Source organism: Carassius auratus, chromosome 5 (genome assembly GCF_003368295.1).
Source record: "Carassius auratus strain Wakin chromosome 5, ASM336829v1, whole genome shotgun sequence".
NCBI classification, from domain to species: domain Eukaryota; kingdom Metazoa; phylum Chordata; class Actinopteri; order Cypriniformes; family Cyprinidae; genus Carassius; species Carassius auratus.
This window is the reverse complement of record NC_039247.1, coordinates 1,683,104-1,698,062: the sequence shown is the minus strand read 5'-3', so window position 1 is coordinate 1,698,062 and position 14,959 is coordinate 1,683,104. Positions and strand designations below refer to the sequence as shown.

General features: G+C 36.5%; 1 protein-coding gene across 2 annotated transcripts in view; it reads right to left on the bottom strand.

Annotated features, from left to right (window-relative positions):
* Window positions 1–3,369: 3,369 nt before the first annotated feature.
* Window positions 3,370–14,959, bottom strand: part of mbd2 (methyl-CpG binding domain protein 2) — a 32,930-nt gene continuing 21,340 nt past the window's right edge. Inside the window, exons 6-7 of one of the 2 annotated variants that reach the window (XM_026243911.1) lie at window positions 12,051–12,175; window positions 3,370–3,403 (exon numbers count right to left, since the gene is read on the bottom strand). In XM_026243911.1, the coding sequence (XP_026099696.1) occupies window positions 12,061–12,175 (115 nt within the window). In that variant the 3' untranslated portion in view covers window positions 3,370–3,403; window positions 12,051–12,060. Of the gene's footprint in view, window positions 3,404–5,214; window positions 5,633–12,050; window positions 12,176–14,959 lie in introns of those variants that run through there. The other variant, XM_026243919.1, reaches the window with a different exon arrangement.

Sequence of the window (14,959 nt, the reverse complement as noted above, 5' to 3'; positions counted from 1 at the left end):
TCCTTGGGATTGCATCGTTACGTGTTCTCCGAATGCTAAAGAGGAGTCTCGCCTAGCCTCTGAAGGAAGTGACTTGGAAGGACCAGTCCTGCCAAAGAAGTATCCTTGACATTGAGAAACGCCTACAGTCCAAATTCTGAATGTTCATGTTTTCGGCAGCTGCAGATATCATTCTCTCTCTCTCTCTCTCTCTCTCTCTCTCTCTCTCTCTCTCTCTCTTTCAGTAATAAAACAACAGTCACTGAAGACCAAGCAGAAGCAGTGGAGATGATTCACATGTGTTTGTCTAACTGCAGCAGTGTGTGGATAAGAATAGTCCCTCATGAGGCGTAACACAAACAAACCCTAAAAATACAACAGCGCATCACCGCATGCAGCTAATGAGGGCCCATCAAATGCATGAGAGTCTCCTCCAGTACGAGCAGCGCTGGATTCTCTCTTATTACCCCGTGAGACGCAGAGACGCTCCTCAGATGTTATCACTCTAGACATATGAAACCAGCCCCACATACAAAAGCAATCCCAGAGTCTGCTGCTTTCACATCTCGACCCTCGGGCAATACAACCACGTTCACGACTAACTAACTTCAACCAACTTAATTCATCTAGAAACACGCTCGGCGGGCATTAATGCTTTGTTGCATGTACTTTAATAAGATATTTTTCATCTGCATAATCAAGCGGCGCTCAGGCCAATCCATGTTTCTCCTTAATCCTGCCTCTGCCTCACAGGAAGACATTAATGGTTTCATTTCCTGCAGTTATCTCCTGATTAATGTTTCCTTCTTTAATTGTGTCTGCGTCGCTGCATTTTAGCAGAAAGCATTGGACAGAAGCTCTGACAGCGACGTGACAGGATCAAGACATTATCATGGAGGAAATAAGGGCTTTTCTAAAAAAACAAACTCAGGGCATGAACGAACTACATAAAAGCTGAATCAATCACACGTCTCACAATGCTCAGCTCTGTTGTTGACTCATTAATTAAAAGAGGCAAATCAATTCTCTCATTTATCTTCATTCCACAGAGCAGGGCTGAATAACAGAGGCCTGTTTCGCTTCAGAATAGAAATAATAATTTCACTTGGAAACCTAATTGAGACTTTCTATTTCACAATTCTCACTTTACACCTCGCAGTTCTGACTTTATAACACAAAATTATAAATATATATCTCAACTTTGACTTCATCTCTCACTATTCATATCTTGAAATTCTGAATATATATTTCGAAATACAAAATGCAAATCTTGCAATTCTAAGTTTGTATCTCAAAATGTTAGTCATATTTTGAAATTCTGACTTTTAATCGTGCAATTCTATATTTATATTTTGACTTTCTGAACTTATATTTTGAATTTTTTTATTGAAATCTTCTTTATATCCCAAAATCCTGAATTTATCATTTCAAAGTCTTACTTTAAATCTTACAGTTCTGAGTTTAAAGCTTGCAATTTGGTAAAAAAAAAATAATAATAAGATTATCACGACTTTTTATCTAGCAATTCTGACTTTTCACAGAATTGCAAGGGGAAAAGCCTGAATTGGGAGAAAAAAAAAGAAGTCTTTATTTATTTGTTTATTTATTTATTTTTGGCAAAATCAAGCTTCTATAGGGCTGTTTCTTACAGCTGGCAAGAAAAGAAAGTTCGGTCTTTTTTATATGCATGTTTATGGATCACTGTGAACTTTTGTTCTCAGAAATGCAAGTCCTCATTTTGACCTGTTAACCTAATTTAACCTCAGAATTGTGACCAATTTATTTTTAAAATAAAAGCATTATTATCTTAAATCGTATTGTATGTATTCTTATTAAATGACAGGGGTGAGTTTTTCAGTAAAGTGTTAGTTAGTGGTTGTTTCTCAGCACTGCAAACTCATTCCAGAGTCAGAGAAATGCAGTGCCTCTTTTCTGTGTGTCTCCAGGTTAATAGCTGATCAAAGCAGATGTTGTGTCACATTTATTCAATCAGCAGATGCTTTTATCCAAAGCAACTTAAAAATGAGGAATAACACGAGCGACGCGGGCAGAAGGGGAATAAAAGAGAGAGAAACAGAAACGAACACTAATTTGGTCAAAGGACACATTTGAGGCTGAGCTCAGAGTGTCAAAACATTGTTATGCTAGCTGCTAATTAACACACACACACACACACACACACACACTGTTATTCACTGCTGTCACTCTCACTGAAGAAGAGTTTAATTAAAGCTGCTGGTTTTCACAGGTAGGTTAATCAGATCTAATGAGGCTCCTGACAGCTCTTTTGGGTGAAGAACTCGACCCATCTGACTAAATCAAACACATCATACACTCCACTTCAAGAAGTCATGAGTCATCATTCATTAGCAGACGGACAGCTATTAACCCCCGCTCTGCTGTCTGGAGAAGAACAGCGGAACATGAACCAGAATCATGTTTGATGGCTGACCGGTTACACCAGCAAAATTAATAATAAAAATAATCATAAAATCACGGTTCAGACCTTCTTCTTGCAATTCTTATAAAAACTGTCTTAATGTCTTAGATATTTTAGATTCAAATATATGCAAAAGAATATAAATTGCTAGTGAATCATTAATGATATTTATAATTTAAATGCATGCTATAATAGAGTGTAATATTGATGTACGGCTTGATGATTAAATGATTCAGTCAGAAGCTGCTGTTTGTCCATGAAGACCAATGCAGCAATAAATGAGAGTCTGTGTTTCTGATTGAGTGTGTGATCTGCTTTAATGACAGCAGACGTCACAAACACATTAACCAGAGACTGATGAGCGTTATGAGAGAGTTCCTTCATCCGTCATCATCAGCCCATCACACACACACACACACACACACACACACACACACACACACACACAACACTTATCCAGTTCAGACAGTCACAGTGTGAGGGATGAACCAATGATTACATCATATACGCTTTCTAGAACCATAAAAAGCATTACCTGAAATAATATTAACTTGAACTGAAATAGTAAAACATTTAATAAAAATAATTTTAGATAGTTTCTTGTTTTGACTTGGTTTAACTTCATGTACAAAAATAATTACAAAAAAAAAAAATAAAAACAATAGACATTTTCAAAACACAAAAGCTAGTAAAATGACAAAACACACAAAATTAAAACTAAAAACATTAAAATTACTAAAATTAAAATGACTAAAACTAACTAAAATTACAACTAAACAATAAAAATTATAGTATCCCACTCATTATAAAATATCATTATTATTATAGGTACTATTATGGTTTCATTCATATTTTTAATTAGAATGAATATTTTCTGTTTTTATTCTAAAATGCCAATATATATATATATATATATATATATATATATATATATATATTGGTAATGAAAAGAGGGTGGAGCTGGACTCCAGTGCACTGACAAACCTGCAAAATAAAAATTAGGTAATTTTTTAGTATTAGTAAACTAATAATTCTGATATGATCACTGGGAGACTAAAAGCATGATTTATGTTGACTAGAGAAACAAAAATTGTACTGTTTCTTAATTAAATGCTATTTTTATCAATGTAGGAGAGAATTGAGGAGAACTGAGATGATGTCGAGTTGACTGTAGAGTCTGTATACGTGAGCGGAGATCAATAATCCAGCAGACGGACGGCTGACTCGCTCCACTGAGCCTCGTGATGAACTTCCTGTCTGCACAGGAACATCAATCTCAGTTCTTCAGGGAGGAAACAAAAGCATCTGAATGATCTATAGACCAGCTGACCCCGCCCACAAACACAGCGCTCCGTCTGATTGGACACCAAACACAACACTTTTTCAAATATTGTAACTTTTATGGATTTAGTTGTAGCTTTAGTTTTAGTTAGAGGGACATGAAGAGGTTTGACGGACAGGGAGCGTTGATCAATCCCTGATCCAGACTTCAGCGGTTCACTGAGAGTCTGTGTGAGAGACTCATGGACACCTTGGAGACTTCAGCATCCCGTTCCATCATCATTTTTACCATTTCCACAACACAATTCACTCTTTCCAGTGTCTGGATGTCAAATTAACAAAGAGCAAGACTTCAACATCATTTGACATCGCAGGTCAATCTGTTTTTATTCTTCTAGAAGATTGACTGACTGACTGATCTTTGCAGTGCATGCAACATGTAATGTAATAACAGTTGTTATATAAGTTGAATTTCTCTAATTTAAGAGCTTTTATAAGTTCTTCATTTGTTTGAAGGGTGAAATAAAATTGTATACATCTGCAGAAACCTTTTAATACCAGAGAAATACATTTTTGATTTATACAATACATTCTCAAGACAGTCCTTTAGAGTTATTAATCATCAGACAGATGAAGTGAGATTAACGAATCGCTCGTTTGAAGTGAGAGACAAATCACTGGATAATGCATTCTGGGAAATGAAGTGTTCTTCCACCGGTGGACCTTTTTTTGTTTCTTTAAAATTACAGGTGAATTTCATTGCAGTTCAGTTTTGAATGGTGCAAAACTCCAAAAATCTACAAAAAATATATCAGGTGAAAAACACGTGTTTTGCAAAATATACACTGCAGAAAAAAAGGATCTTTCGGTATAAATATCTTAACATTCTAAAATCAAGACAGAATTAAAATGACAAAATATTAAAACTTGCTTTTGAAAATTCTACAAAAAATTAAGTGAGTAAAACAAGGAAAAACAATATCTACTAATGGGGTCAGAATTAAAAAATAAATAAAAATGCATGCAAAAACCAGCAATTTAACTCAATTCAAACAGAAAACACGTTTATTTTTCTGATCCTAGACTTGTTATTTTTCTTGATCTAAGGATAAGCTCTATTAATTTTGATGCAATATTTTGAAAACAATTAAATGTATCTATTTAATTAAATATTGCTTGCAGGTGACAAAAATTACCTTTTTAAAAAATTTAATTAACGTAATATTTACTAGTTCAATGTTTTATTTGTAAACCGTATTTTATGCTAATTTATATTTATGCAGTAATTATAATCAGTAAGTAATACAAGTAATGCACGTTGCATACACTATCAAAGCCTTCCACAAATTTTTGTATATATAATTTTTTGATATAAAACATAACATGTATAATTAATTATAATATTTATTTATTTAATGACTACAACAACAATTAATTATACATATTATAAATTGTATATTGGACACAAACATTCTATTTTAAAGAATGAAAGATGAAAGTAAAACACAAGATCATATTTGTGAATATAATCTTTTATTTACTCTAGAATGATGCAAGAAATGTACACATTTTTATCTCAAGGTATAAAATTTTTTTCTTAAATAAGCATTTTTCATTCATACGTTTGCAGGCGTATTAATCATTTGTTACAAACCCTGAAGAGAGCAATGACACCAAACGAAAGTAAAAAGAGTTTGCGATACAAACCCAGCGACGGTGACCTGATTTGACGTGATGAAGTATTGCTCTGAGTAAAAGCATTGTTCTCAATTATATATAGATATGTACATCAAAATATACGCTCTAGTTTAAAAAGGCCTTGGTTGAAGCTATTGATAAAGGGTTATTGAATGTGTGCTGCTGATGCAGACTGATGACATCATATCCAGGCGTCCACCGAGGGCGGAGCCTGACTCCAGTGCACTGACAAACCTGCAAAATAAAGCACAACATCAGGCTTTCAGAAAATGTGAGGGATGGGTTTAGGACTAGGAGAAGAAAACACCATTTGTAAAGTATAAAAAACCCTTACACTGATGGAGAGTCTCCATAAAGCATAAAAGTGTGTGTGTGTGTGTGTGTGTGTGTGTGTGTGAGTGAGTGAGTGCGCATGTGAGTGTGTGTGTGTTTGTGCGTGTGTGCATGTGAGTGTGTGTGCATGTGTGTGTGAGAGTGTGTGTGCATATGTGCATGTGTGCATGTGAGTGTGTGTGCATGTGATTGTGTGTGCGTGTGTGTGCATATGTGCATGTGAGTGTGTGTGTATGTGTGCATGTGAGTGTGTGTGCATGTGAGCATGTGAGTGTGTGTGCATGTGATTGTGTGTGCGTGTGTGTGCATATGTGCATGTGAGTGTGTGTGTATGTGTGCATGTGAGTGTGTGTGCATGTGAGCATGTGAGTGTGTGTGCATGTGCATATGCGCATGTGAGTGTGTGTGCATGTGTGCATGTGAGTGTGTGTGCATGTGTGCATGTGAGTGTGTGTGTGTGTGTGTGTGTGTGTGTGTGTTTGTGCGTGTGTGCATGTGAGTGTGTGTGCATGTGTGTGTGAGAGTGTGTGTGCATATGTGCATGTGTGCATGTGAGTGTGTGTGCATGTGATTGTGTGTGCGTGTGTGTGCATATGTGCATGTGAGTGTGTGTGTATGTGTGCATGTGAGTGTGTGTGCATGTGAGCATGTGAGTGTGTGTGCATGTGATTGTGTGTGCGTGTGTGTGCATACAGTATTGTTCAAAATAATAGCAGTACAATGTGACTAACCAGAATAATCAAGGTTTTTAGTATATTTTTTATTGCTACGTGGCAAACAAGTTACCAGTAGGTTCAGTAGATTCTCAGAAAACAAACAAGACCCAGCATTCATGATATGCACGCTCTTAAGGCTGTGCAATTGGGCAATTAGTTGAAAGGGGTGTGTTCAAAAAAATAGCAGTGTCTACCTTTGACTGTACAAACTCAAAACTATTTTGTACAAACATTTTTTTTTTCTGGGATTTAGCAATCCTGTGAATCACTAAACTAATATTTAGTTGTATGACCACAGTTTTTTAAAACTGCTTGACATCTGTGTGGCATGGAGTCAACCAACTTGTGGCACCTCTCAGCTGTTATTCCACTCCATGATTCTTTAACAACATTCCACAATTCATTCACATTTCTTGGTTTTGCTTCAGAAACAGCATTTTTGATATCACCCCACAAGTTCTCAATTGGATTAAGGTCTGGAGATTGGGCTGGCCACTCCATAACATTAATTTTGTTGGTTTGGAACCAAGACTTTGCCCGTTTACTAGTGTGTTTTGGGTCATTGTCTTGTTGAAACAACCATTTCAAGGGCATGTCCTCTTCAAGTATTTTAACATATGCAAACTGATCCATGATCCCTGGTATGCGATAAATAGGCCCAACACCATAGTAGGAGAAACATGCCCATATCATGATGCTTGCACCTCCATGCTTCACTGTCTTCACTGTGTACTGTGGCTTGAATTCAGAGTTTGGGGGTCGTCTCACAAACTGCCTGTGGCCCTTGGACCCAAAAAGAACAATTTTACTCTCATCAGTCCACAAAATGTTCCTCCATTTCTCTTTAGACCAGTTGATGTGTTCTTTGGCAAATTGTAACCTCTTCTGCACATGCCTTTTTTTTAACAGAGGGACTTTGCGGGGGATTCTTGAAAATAGATTAGCTTCACACAGACGTCTTCTAACTGTCACAGTACTTACAGGTAACTCCAGACTGTCTTTGATCATCCTGGAGGTGATCATTGGCTGAGCCTTTGCCATTCTGGTTATTCTTCTATCCATTTTGATGGTTGTCTTCCATTTTCTTCCACGTCTCTCTGGTTTTGCTCTCCATTTTAAGGCATTGGAGATCATTTTAGCTGAACAGCCTATCATTTTTTGCACCTCTTTATAGGTTTTCCCCTCTCTAATCAACTTTTTAATCAAAGTACGCTGTTCTTCTGAACAATGTCTTGAACGACCCATTTTCCTCAGCTTTCAAATGCATGTTCAACAAGTGTTGGTTTCATCCTTAAATAGGGGCCACCTGATTCACACCTGTTTCTTCACAAAATTGATGACCTCAGTGATTGAATGCCACACTGCTATTTTTTTGAACACACCCCTTTCAACTAATTCAACTAATTGCCCAATTGCACAGCCTTAAGAGCGTGCATATCATGAATGCTGGGTCTCATTTGTTTTCTGAGAATCTACTGAACCTACTGGTAACTTGTTTGCCACGTAGCAATAAAAAAATATACGAAAAACCTTGATTATTCTGGTTAGTCACATTGTACTGCTATTATTTTGAACAATACTGTATGTGCATGTGAGTGTGTGTGTATGTGTGCATGTGAGTGTGTGTGCATGTGAGCATGTGAGTGTGTGTGCATGTGCATATGTGCATGTGAGTGTGTGTGCATGTGAGCATGTGAGTGTGTGTGCATGTGCATATGCGCATGTGAGTGTGTGTGCATGTGTGCACGTGAGTGTGTGTGCATGTGTGCATGTGAGTGTGTGTGTGTGTGTGTGTGTGTGTGTTTGTGCGTGTGTGCATGTGAGTGTGTGTGCATGTGTGTGTGAGAGTGTGTGTGCATGTGATTGTGTGTGAGTGTGTGCATATGTGCATGTGAGTGTGTGTGTATGTGTGCATGTGAGTGTGTGTGTATGTGTGCATGTGAGTGTGTGTGCATGTGTGCATGTGAGTGTGTGTGCATGTGATTGTGTGTGCATATGTGCATGTGCGTGTGCGTGTGTGTGCATGTGATTGTGTGTGCATATGTGCATGTGAGTGTGTGTGCATGTGATTGTGTGTGCGTGTGTATGCATATGTGCATGTGAGTGTGTGTGTATGTGTGCATGTGAGTGTGTGTGCATGTGTGCATGTGAGTGTGTGTGCATGTGATTGTGTGTGCGTGTGTATGCATATGTGCATGTGAGTGTGTGTGTATGTGTGCATGTGAGTGTGTGTGCATGTGTGCATGTGAGTGTGTGTGCATGTGATTGTGTGTGCGTGTGTATGCATATGTGCATGTGCGTGTGTGTGCATGTGTGCATGTGAGTGTGTGTGCGTGTGTGAGCCTGTGAGTGTGTGCGCATATGTGAGTGTGTGCGCTTGTGCATGTGAGTGTGTGTGCGTGTGTGTGAGGTCAGAAGATGAAGATGAAGTGTTACAGCAGAGGAAGAGTCTTTCACTACAGCGGATGTTAAAAAGCCCTCAGAGATCCACACAGATCAATAACGGCTGCACAGGAAACCCCCTCGACATGAACGAGTGAAACAGACGGAACGAGAGAACAACGGAAATATACAAAACAATATCCAGGGTCAACAGAAGTGGAACAGTGTTTCTAAAAGCTCCATTGACAGCATTTTCTGAGTAATCGACATCATGATTTCACTCACGCCTGACTGAAAACAAACATATCCTCTGCAGTGAATGGGTGCCGTCAGAATGAGAGTCTGATAAAAACATCACAATAATCCACAGCACTCCAGTCCATCAGTGAACATCTGGAGAAGACTAAACCTGAAACACATCCAGCATTAAGATGATTTTAACTCAAACACACAAGAGTCTATAATCCAGAATAACACTTCCTCCAGTGAAAAAGTGTTCTGGTCTGAATCAGGAGAGAAATCTGCACAGATCAAGCAGCGATTAAACAGATCTGTGAGAGACAACAGCAGATGACTTTTCACTGGAGGAAGTGTTATTATGGATTATAGACTCTATGCGTATTAGTTAAAATCATCTTAATGCTGGATGTGTTTCATCTTTCTTAAGTTGTTATGCGTGTCCATCACAGGAATAAAGAGAGAGCTGCACAATCAATCCAGGAGCGGAGCGGGTCATTTGCATCTTCATTAGCAGAAGCTTTTCACTTCTGCTAGATCTCAGGATAAAGGGGTAATTAACACAAACTGCCCCACAATTTAAGAGTTTGCCTGAAAGCACAAGCATTAATTAAACATTAAACACACGCTATTATGAAGAGGCTCGCTGTGATTGGTCAATGTGTCTGGATCCACTGCAGACCTTTCACCAGATAAACTACACAACACATGTTTTATTCCATATTTACATCTGTATTGAAATCAGTTTATGTTCTCATTATCAATAAACATTAAGCGGAGTCCCATCAGTATTGGTTTTTTCTAATATTTGATCATGTGTTTAATGAAGACCATGTTTTAGTTTACTATAATAACACCGTTTTTAATGTTGTTTGGGTTAAAACATCCAGTTAAATTAAATGAAAATGAGAAATTAGCTCAAATGTTTTTTTTATATTTAATTTAATTTCAGTTACCAATTATTTAATTTAACACATTTTCAATGATTTATTTTGAGTTAATACAATAACCTGCAACACTCAAGTCTGTAAAAAGTGTTGCATGCCTTTTTCTAATAGCACTGAGAAAACACTGAAAGAAATTCCTGAGAAAAGCTTCATACGAAAACACAACAAAGCAAACCTACAGACAAAAGCGAGTGAATGAAAGGAAAGCTGCTCTGGATTCTGAGGACACACTCATTTATCTTACAAACACACCAGTGGAATTAATGCACACGCTACTGGTTTCCGTGCATGCACTAATTTGTATTTAAATGGTGTTTTGTGTCAGATAAACACATTCATTCCCATCGAGAGATAAACATCAGCAAACATCACTGTACAGAGCTTCATGTGTGTGATCAGATCAGCTGCAGAAATCATGATGACATCACAATCATCAGCTCATTAACACACGATGTCACTCGTGTTCACATACAGCAAAAATGGTGAAAACTATCTAAATACTAAAATTCAAGAAGTCTATCTAACTAACTAACTATTAGAGACAATTCACACAGAATCTGTTTTGGCATTTAACAATAAAACTGAGCTTATATTGTGTTCTGGATCAATCAGATGCTGGAAATAATAGTGTGAGACTATTTCTCACTTAAAGTCTGTGTAATGAGAAATAAAAAAAAAGTGTATTTATATTTATATTTAGTCATTTATCAGATGCTTTTATCAAAAGCTAATTACAAATGATGACCACAGAAGCAATCAACAATTGTTTTCTATAAAATCTACATTTTAGAGAAAATAATATAATAATAAAATATAAGAATATTTTGTTTATAATATTCACATTCATAAAAATGGTTTTGTTAAAGTGTTAGAAGTACTAATACCAACCAAAAAAAAATATTTACAAATTTAAAATAATACAAATTGAACATTTTTTATTTTAAATTTAAAATAAAACAATAAACCATTAATAAAAATTACATTTCACAAAAAACAAAATCATTCAAATACAGTTTCTTTAATGTTCTCATATTTCCTTTTTTTTCTAAATGTGTGAGAAGTATTCATGTTTTTAAAAAATTACAAAATAATGTAAAAAAAATCTAGATTTTAAATGTAAAAATAAAACTAAAACTAAATATTTTAATATAATATTCACATTTCAGAAAAATGGGTTTAACAAATCATTAATTTTATTTTATTTATGTGTGAGAAGTATTAATGTTAAATTTAAAAACAGAATTTACATCTAAAGATATTAAATAAAGCAAAATATTTTAAATACTATTTATAATATTCACATTTCATGGAAAACAAATGTTGTTTCCAGCAACAAAAGTTGTCAAATATGGTTTTCATAGCGTGATTTTTGGTGAATTGTACTGAATTGATCCAGAACATCATGATGGTATTTGAACATGATATAAGGGGTTAAGTTTAAACAGCATGCACATACATCGAATGCATGTTTACACTAAAAAGTGCTCCATCAAAAGTGCATTCTGTGTGAACATCAGGTAGAAACAGCACATGATGTGCGTTAGAGCTTTTATCAGGGCAGAAAATAAACTAGAGATGAGCTTGTGGAAATAAGACAGAGAGAGCTCAGAGAAACAGCCAGTGCAAAGCTGCTTCAGCTAACGTGTGACTGGAGGAGCAGATCTCACTGACGGATATTAACTATTCATTTCCTAAAAAAAAAAAAGAAAAAAAGAGTCAGAGGAATGATGAAGAAGAGGCTGAAGTGATGAGACTGAGTCTTAATGAGCCTCTGAATATTTGATGGCAGAGTGAGCTCAGAGAGAGAGAGAGAGAGAGGAATAAAGAACATCAGTGTCTCACCAGTGGATGCTCTGCAGTGAATGGGTGCCGTCAGAATTAGAGTCCAAACAGATGAATAAAAACATTCACAAGAAATTCACACGTACTTTACCTGTGCAGATTTCTCTCCTGATTTAGACTTAATGTCTTATTTGGACTCTGATTCTGACGGCACCCATTCATAACTGATTAAGTGCAGTAATGAAGTGTCCTCACCTGTCTGTCCTTACGCCGCTCTGCCCTGCGTGTCTCGTCTGGACTCAGCGGCTCGCGCCAGACCGTCGGCCATCAGAGCTTCCTCCAGACTGCGGCGCGCCTGATGCACCTTCAGCTCCTGCTCCCTGAGGAGGAAGAGGAGGAGAGAGGGATGAAGGCTCTGAGCCGGCCTGTCAATCAAACCCACAACTACAGCGTCCTTCTCTTCTGATGTTCAACTCAACTTACACAAACGAGATAAACAGATGTCTGAGCATCTAATCAGACACAGATCACCTTCAGAAGAAGCACTAAAGACTAAATAAGGGCTCATTAACATACTGACTCATTAACAGCTAGTGGTTATTCATACAGAGCTCAGTCAATCATCACTTATACTGCTGCTAACCTGCACGGAAATACAACTAAACCATATATATTGAGAAATGTCACAGTGTTTTTCTTTTTATTATTATTATTATTATTATTTATTGAAATTCAGTAAGGTCCAGTGTTATTTTAGTGTTACGTTTTTTTACTTAGATTTTGAAATGTATCTTTATATTTTCATTTTTTTTTTCAATCCTGTCATTTTTATTTAGGTTTAAATCATTCTAGATTTAATTTATTTTCAGTGAGTCGTTTTAGTGACTGAATTTAGTCATTTCATTGAGTTCACCAGGCAAAATGTATTTTGATTTTATCATCTTTGTCTGAGATACAACAATCTGAAAATCTGGAATCTGAGGGAGCGAAAAAATCTAAATATTGAGAAAATCATCTTTAAAGTTGTTCAAATGAAGTCGTTAGCAATGAATATTACTAATCAAACATTACGTTTTGATATATTTACAGTAGGAGATTTACAGAATATCTTCATGAACATGATCTTTACTTAATATCCTAATGATTTTTGGCCCATACAGTGTGTTGTTGTCTATTTCTCCAAATACACCTGAGCCGCTGATGACTGCTTGTGTGCTGCAGGGACACTGATGTCCTTGAAAACATCTCTGGTGTTCCACTGAAGAAAGAAGGTGACATGAATGATCATTTTTGGCTGAATGATCTCTTTAATGGGAAAGGTCAGAGAAGAAGAAAATGAAGATGAAAAATTAAATCATGACTGTTTGGGTCCAAGACGTCTTGAGTAATGTTTCTAAACGTCTTTGAGGGAAGATCCTGTAGAATCCTGAGCATGCTGCTGTCATCAGATGCTCATAAAGAACAACACACACACACACACACACACACACACACACACACACACTCACGGAGGCCTTTGTCGCAGCTCTTACGAGACGGAGGAAGGAGTGTGTCCTGAATGATAATGATGTGCATGAAGTGGCTGACAGTGCTGTGTTTCCATCAGTGCACACACACAAGATCTGTATATGAACACACACTAATGCACATCACACCATCACTGATTCCTGCTCATATAACCTCTCAGTCGCTTCCTTCTTAGAAATGAAGAACACGGAGACTGAAATCTCTCTGGCCCTCACAGACAACACACAGCTCTGCTGCATGAGTCTAAACACACACACACACACACACACACACACACACACGTGCTGCATGCATGTGCATCTACTGCCATCTTGTGTTTTGGACTGGAAAACTGCCGTAAGATGCCATAAAATTAAACAAAGTAAAAAAAAAAAATGTTAAAATAAATAAATACACTTTAAAACTATGATTTTTTTTATTAAGTAAACAAATAAATAAATAGTTTGCATTTCAGTGCTGTCCTATGAACAAAAAGCACTCCGCTTATAAATCACTAAAAAGCAGTCACTCGTTTTAGTTCATCATGACCTCACAAAGTTATTTGTTATAAAGAATCTCTTATCTACAGTTTGCTCTGAACACAATACCTGAACATAAAAACCCTAGTTTGATCTTGATGAGTGGATCCAGACGTCACTGATCAGTCCGACTCATTTATTCAATGTTAATGGTTCAGCCCAAACTTCTGTTGACCAGCGTTTAACCACTGCACAGTGATTATGAGATGCATTACAGGGAATAATCAATGCATTCAAACACTTTTATAATGCATTATATATAAAGGCTTTCAGTATTTTTCAACTGTTGCTGTTAATAACAAATAAAGCTAAAATAAAAGATAAATATTAGAGGAAAACTTTAAAGTACTTAAATATTTAAATGTCAAATAAAATGTAAAATTGTTATAATGTATTATAACTGGAAATTCATTATTCGGTGCATTGCAAAGCACAATTAATGCATTAAATAAGAAAAACATGTAAATAAAATATTATATGATCAAATATTAGATTAAAAAAAACATAGGCAGAATTAATGCACTAAAATAAAAAAATAATAATAAAAATATTAGATGAAAAGCTTAAAGTTGCAGACATTAAGTTTTGCCTCTTTTTTCCACACCTGTTTGAGAACCTGCAAAATACTGATTTTGGATAATTTTTAACCATTAAAAGTATGGATTGCAGCTTTAAGTACTATAAGTCATTTAAAGCTGCGGTAGGTAACTTTTGACGCTCTAGCGGTTAATAAACAGAACTGCTTGCGTCTTGCGGAAGAACATCGTAGCCGGATCTACTTCTCTCTGTTTATGTCTATGAAGAATCACAAAGGTACTGGGTTACTCCGCCGCGGTACCCCCGAAGCAGTCTAAAATAGTCCGAATATAAACACTTATTATAGGTGCACCCTAGTGATTCAGGACAAGCTAAAAACACGGTTTGGAAAATGGATTCATGGTGTACTCGCTTATTATGTTCATTTTTCTACATTTTGAACACAAACAAAGTTACGGACCGCAGCTCTGATTGGTGATTTTTTACCGGGAGCGATGGAGTTTCCGCAAATGGCAATAGGACACTGGGAGGAGCCAGAGGAGCTTGATTTTATCACAGATTATCTGTCTCATATTCTACTGT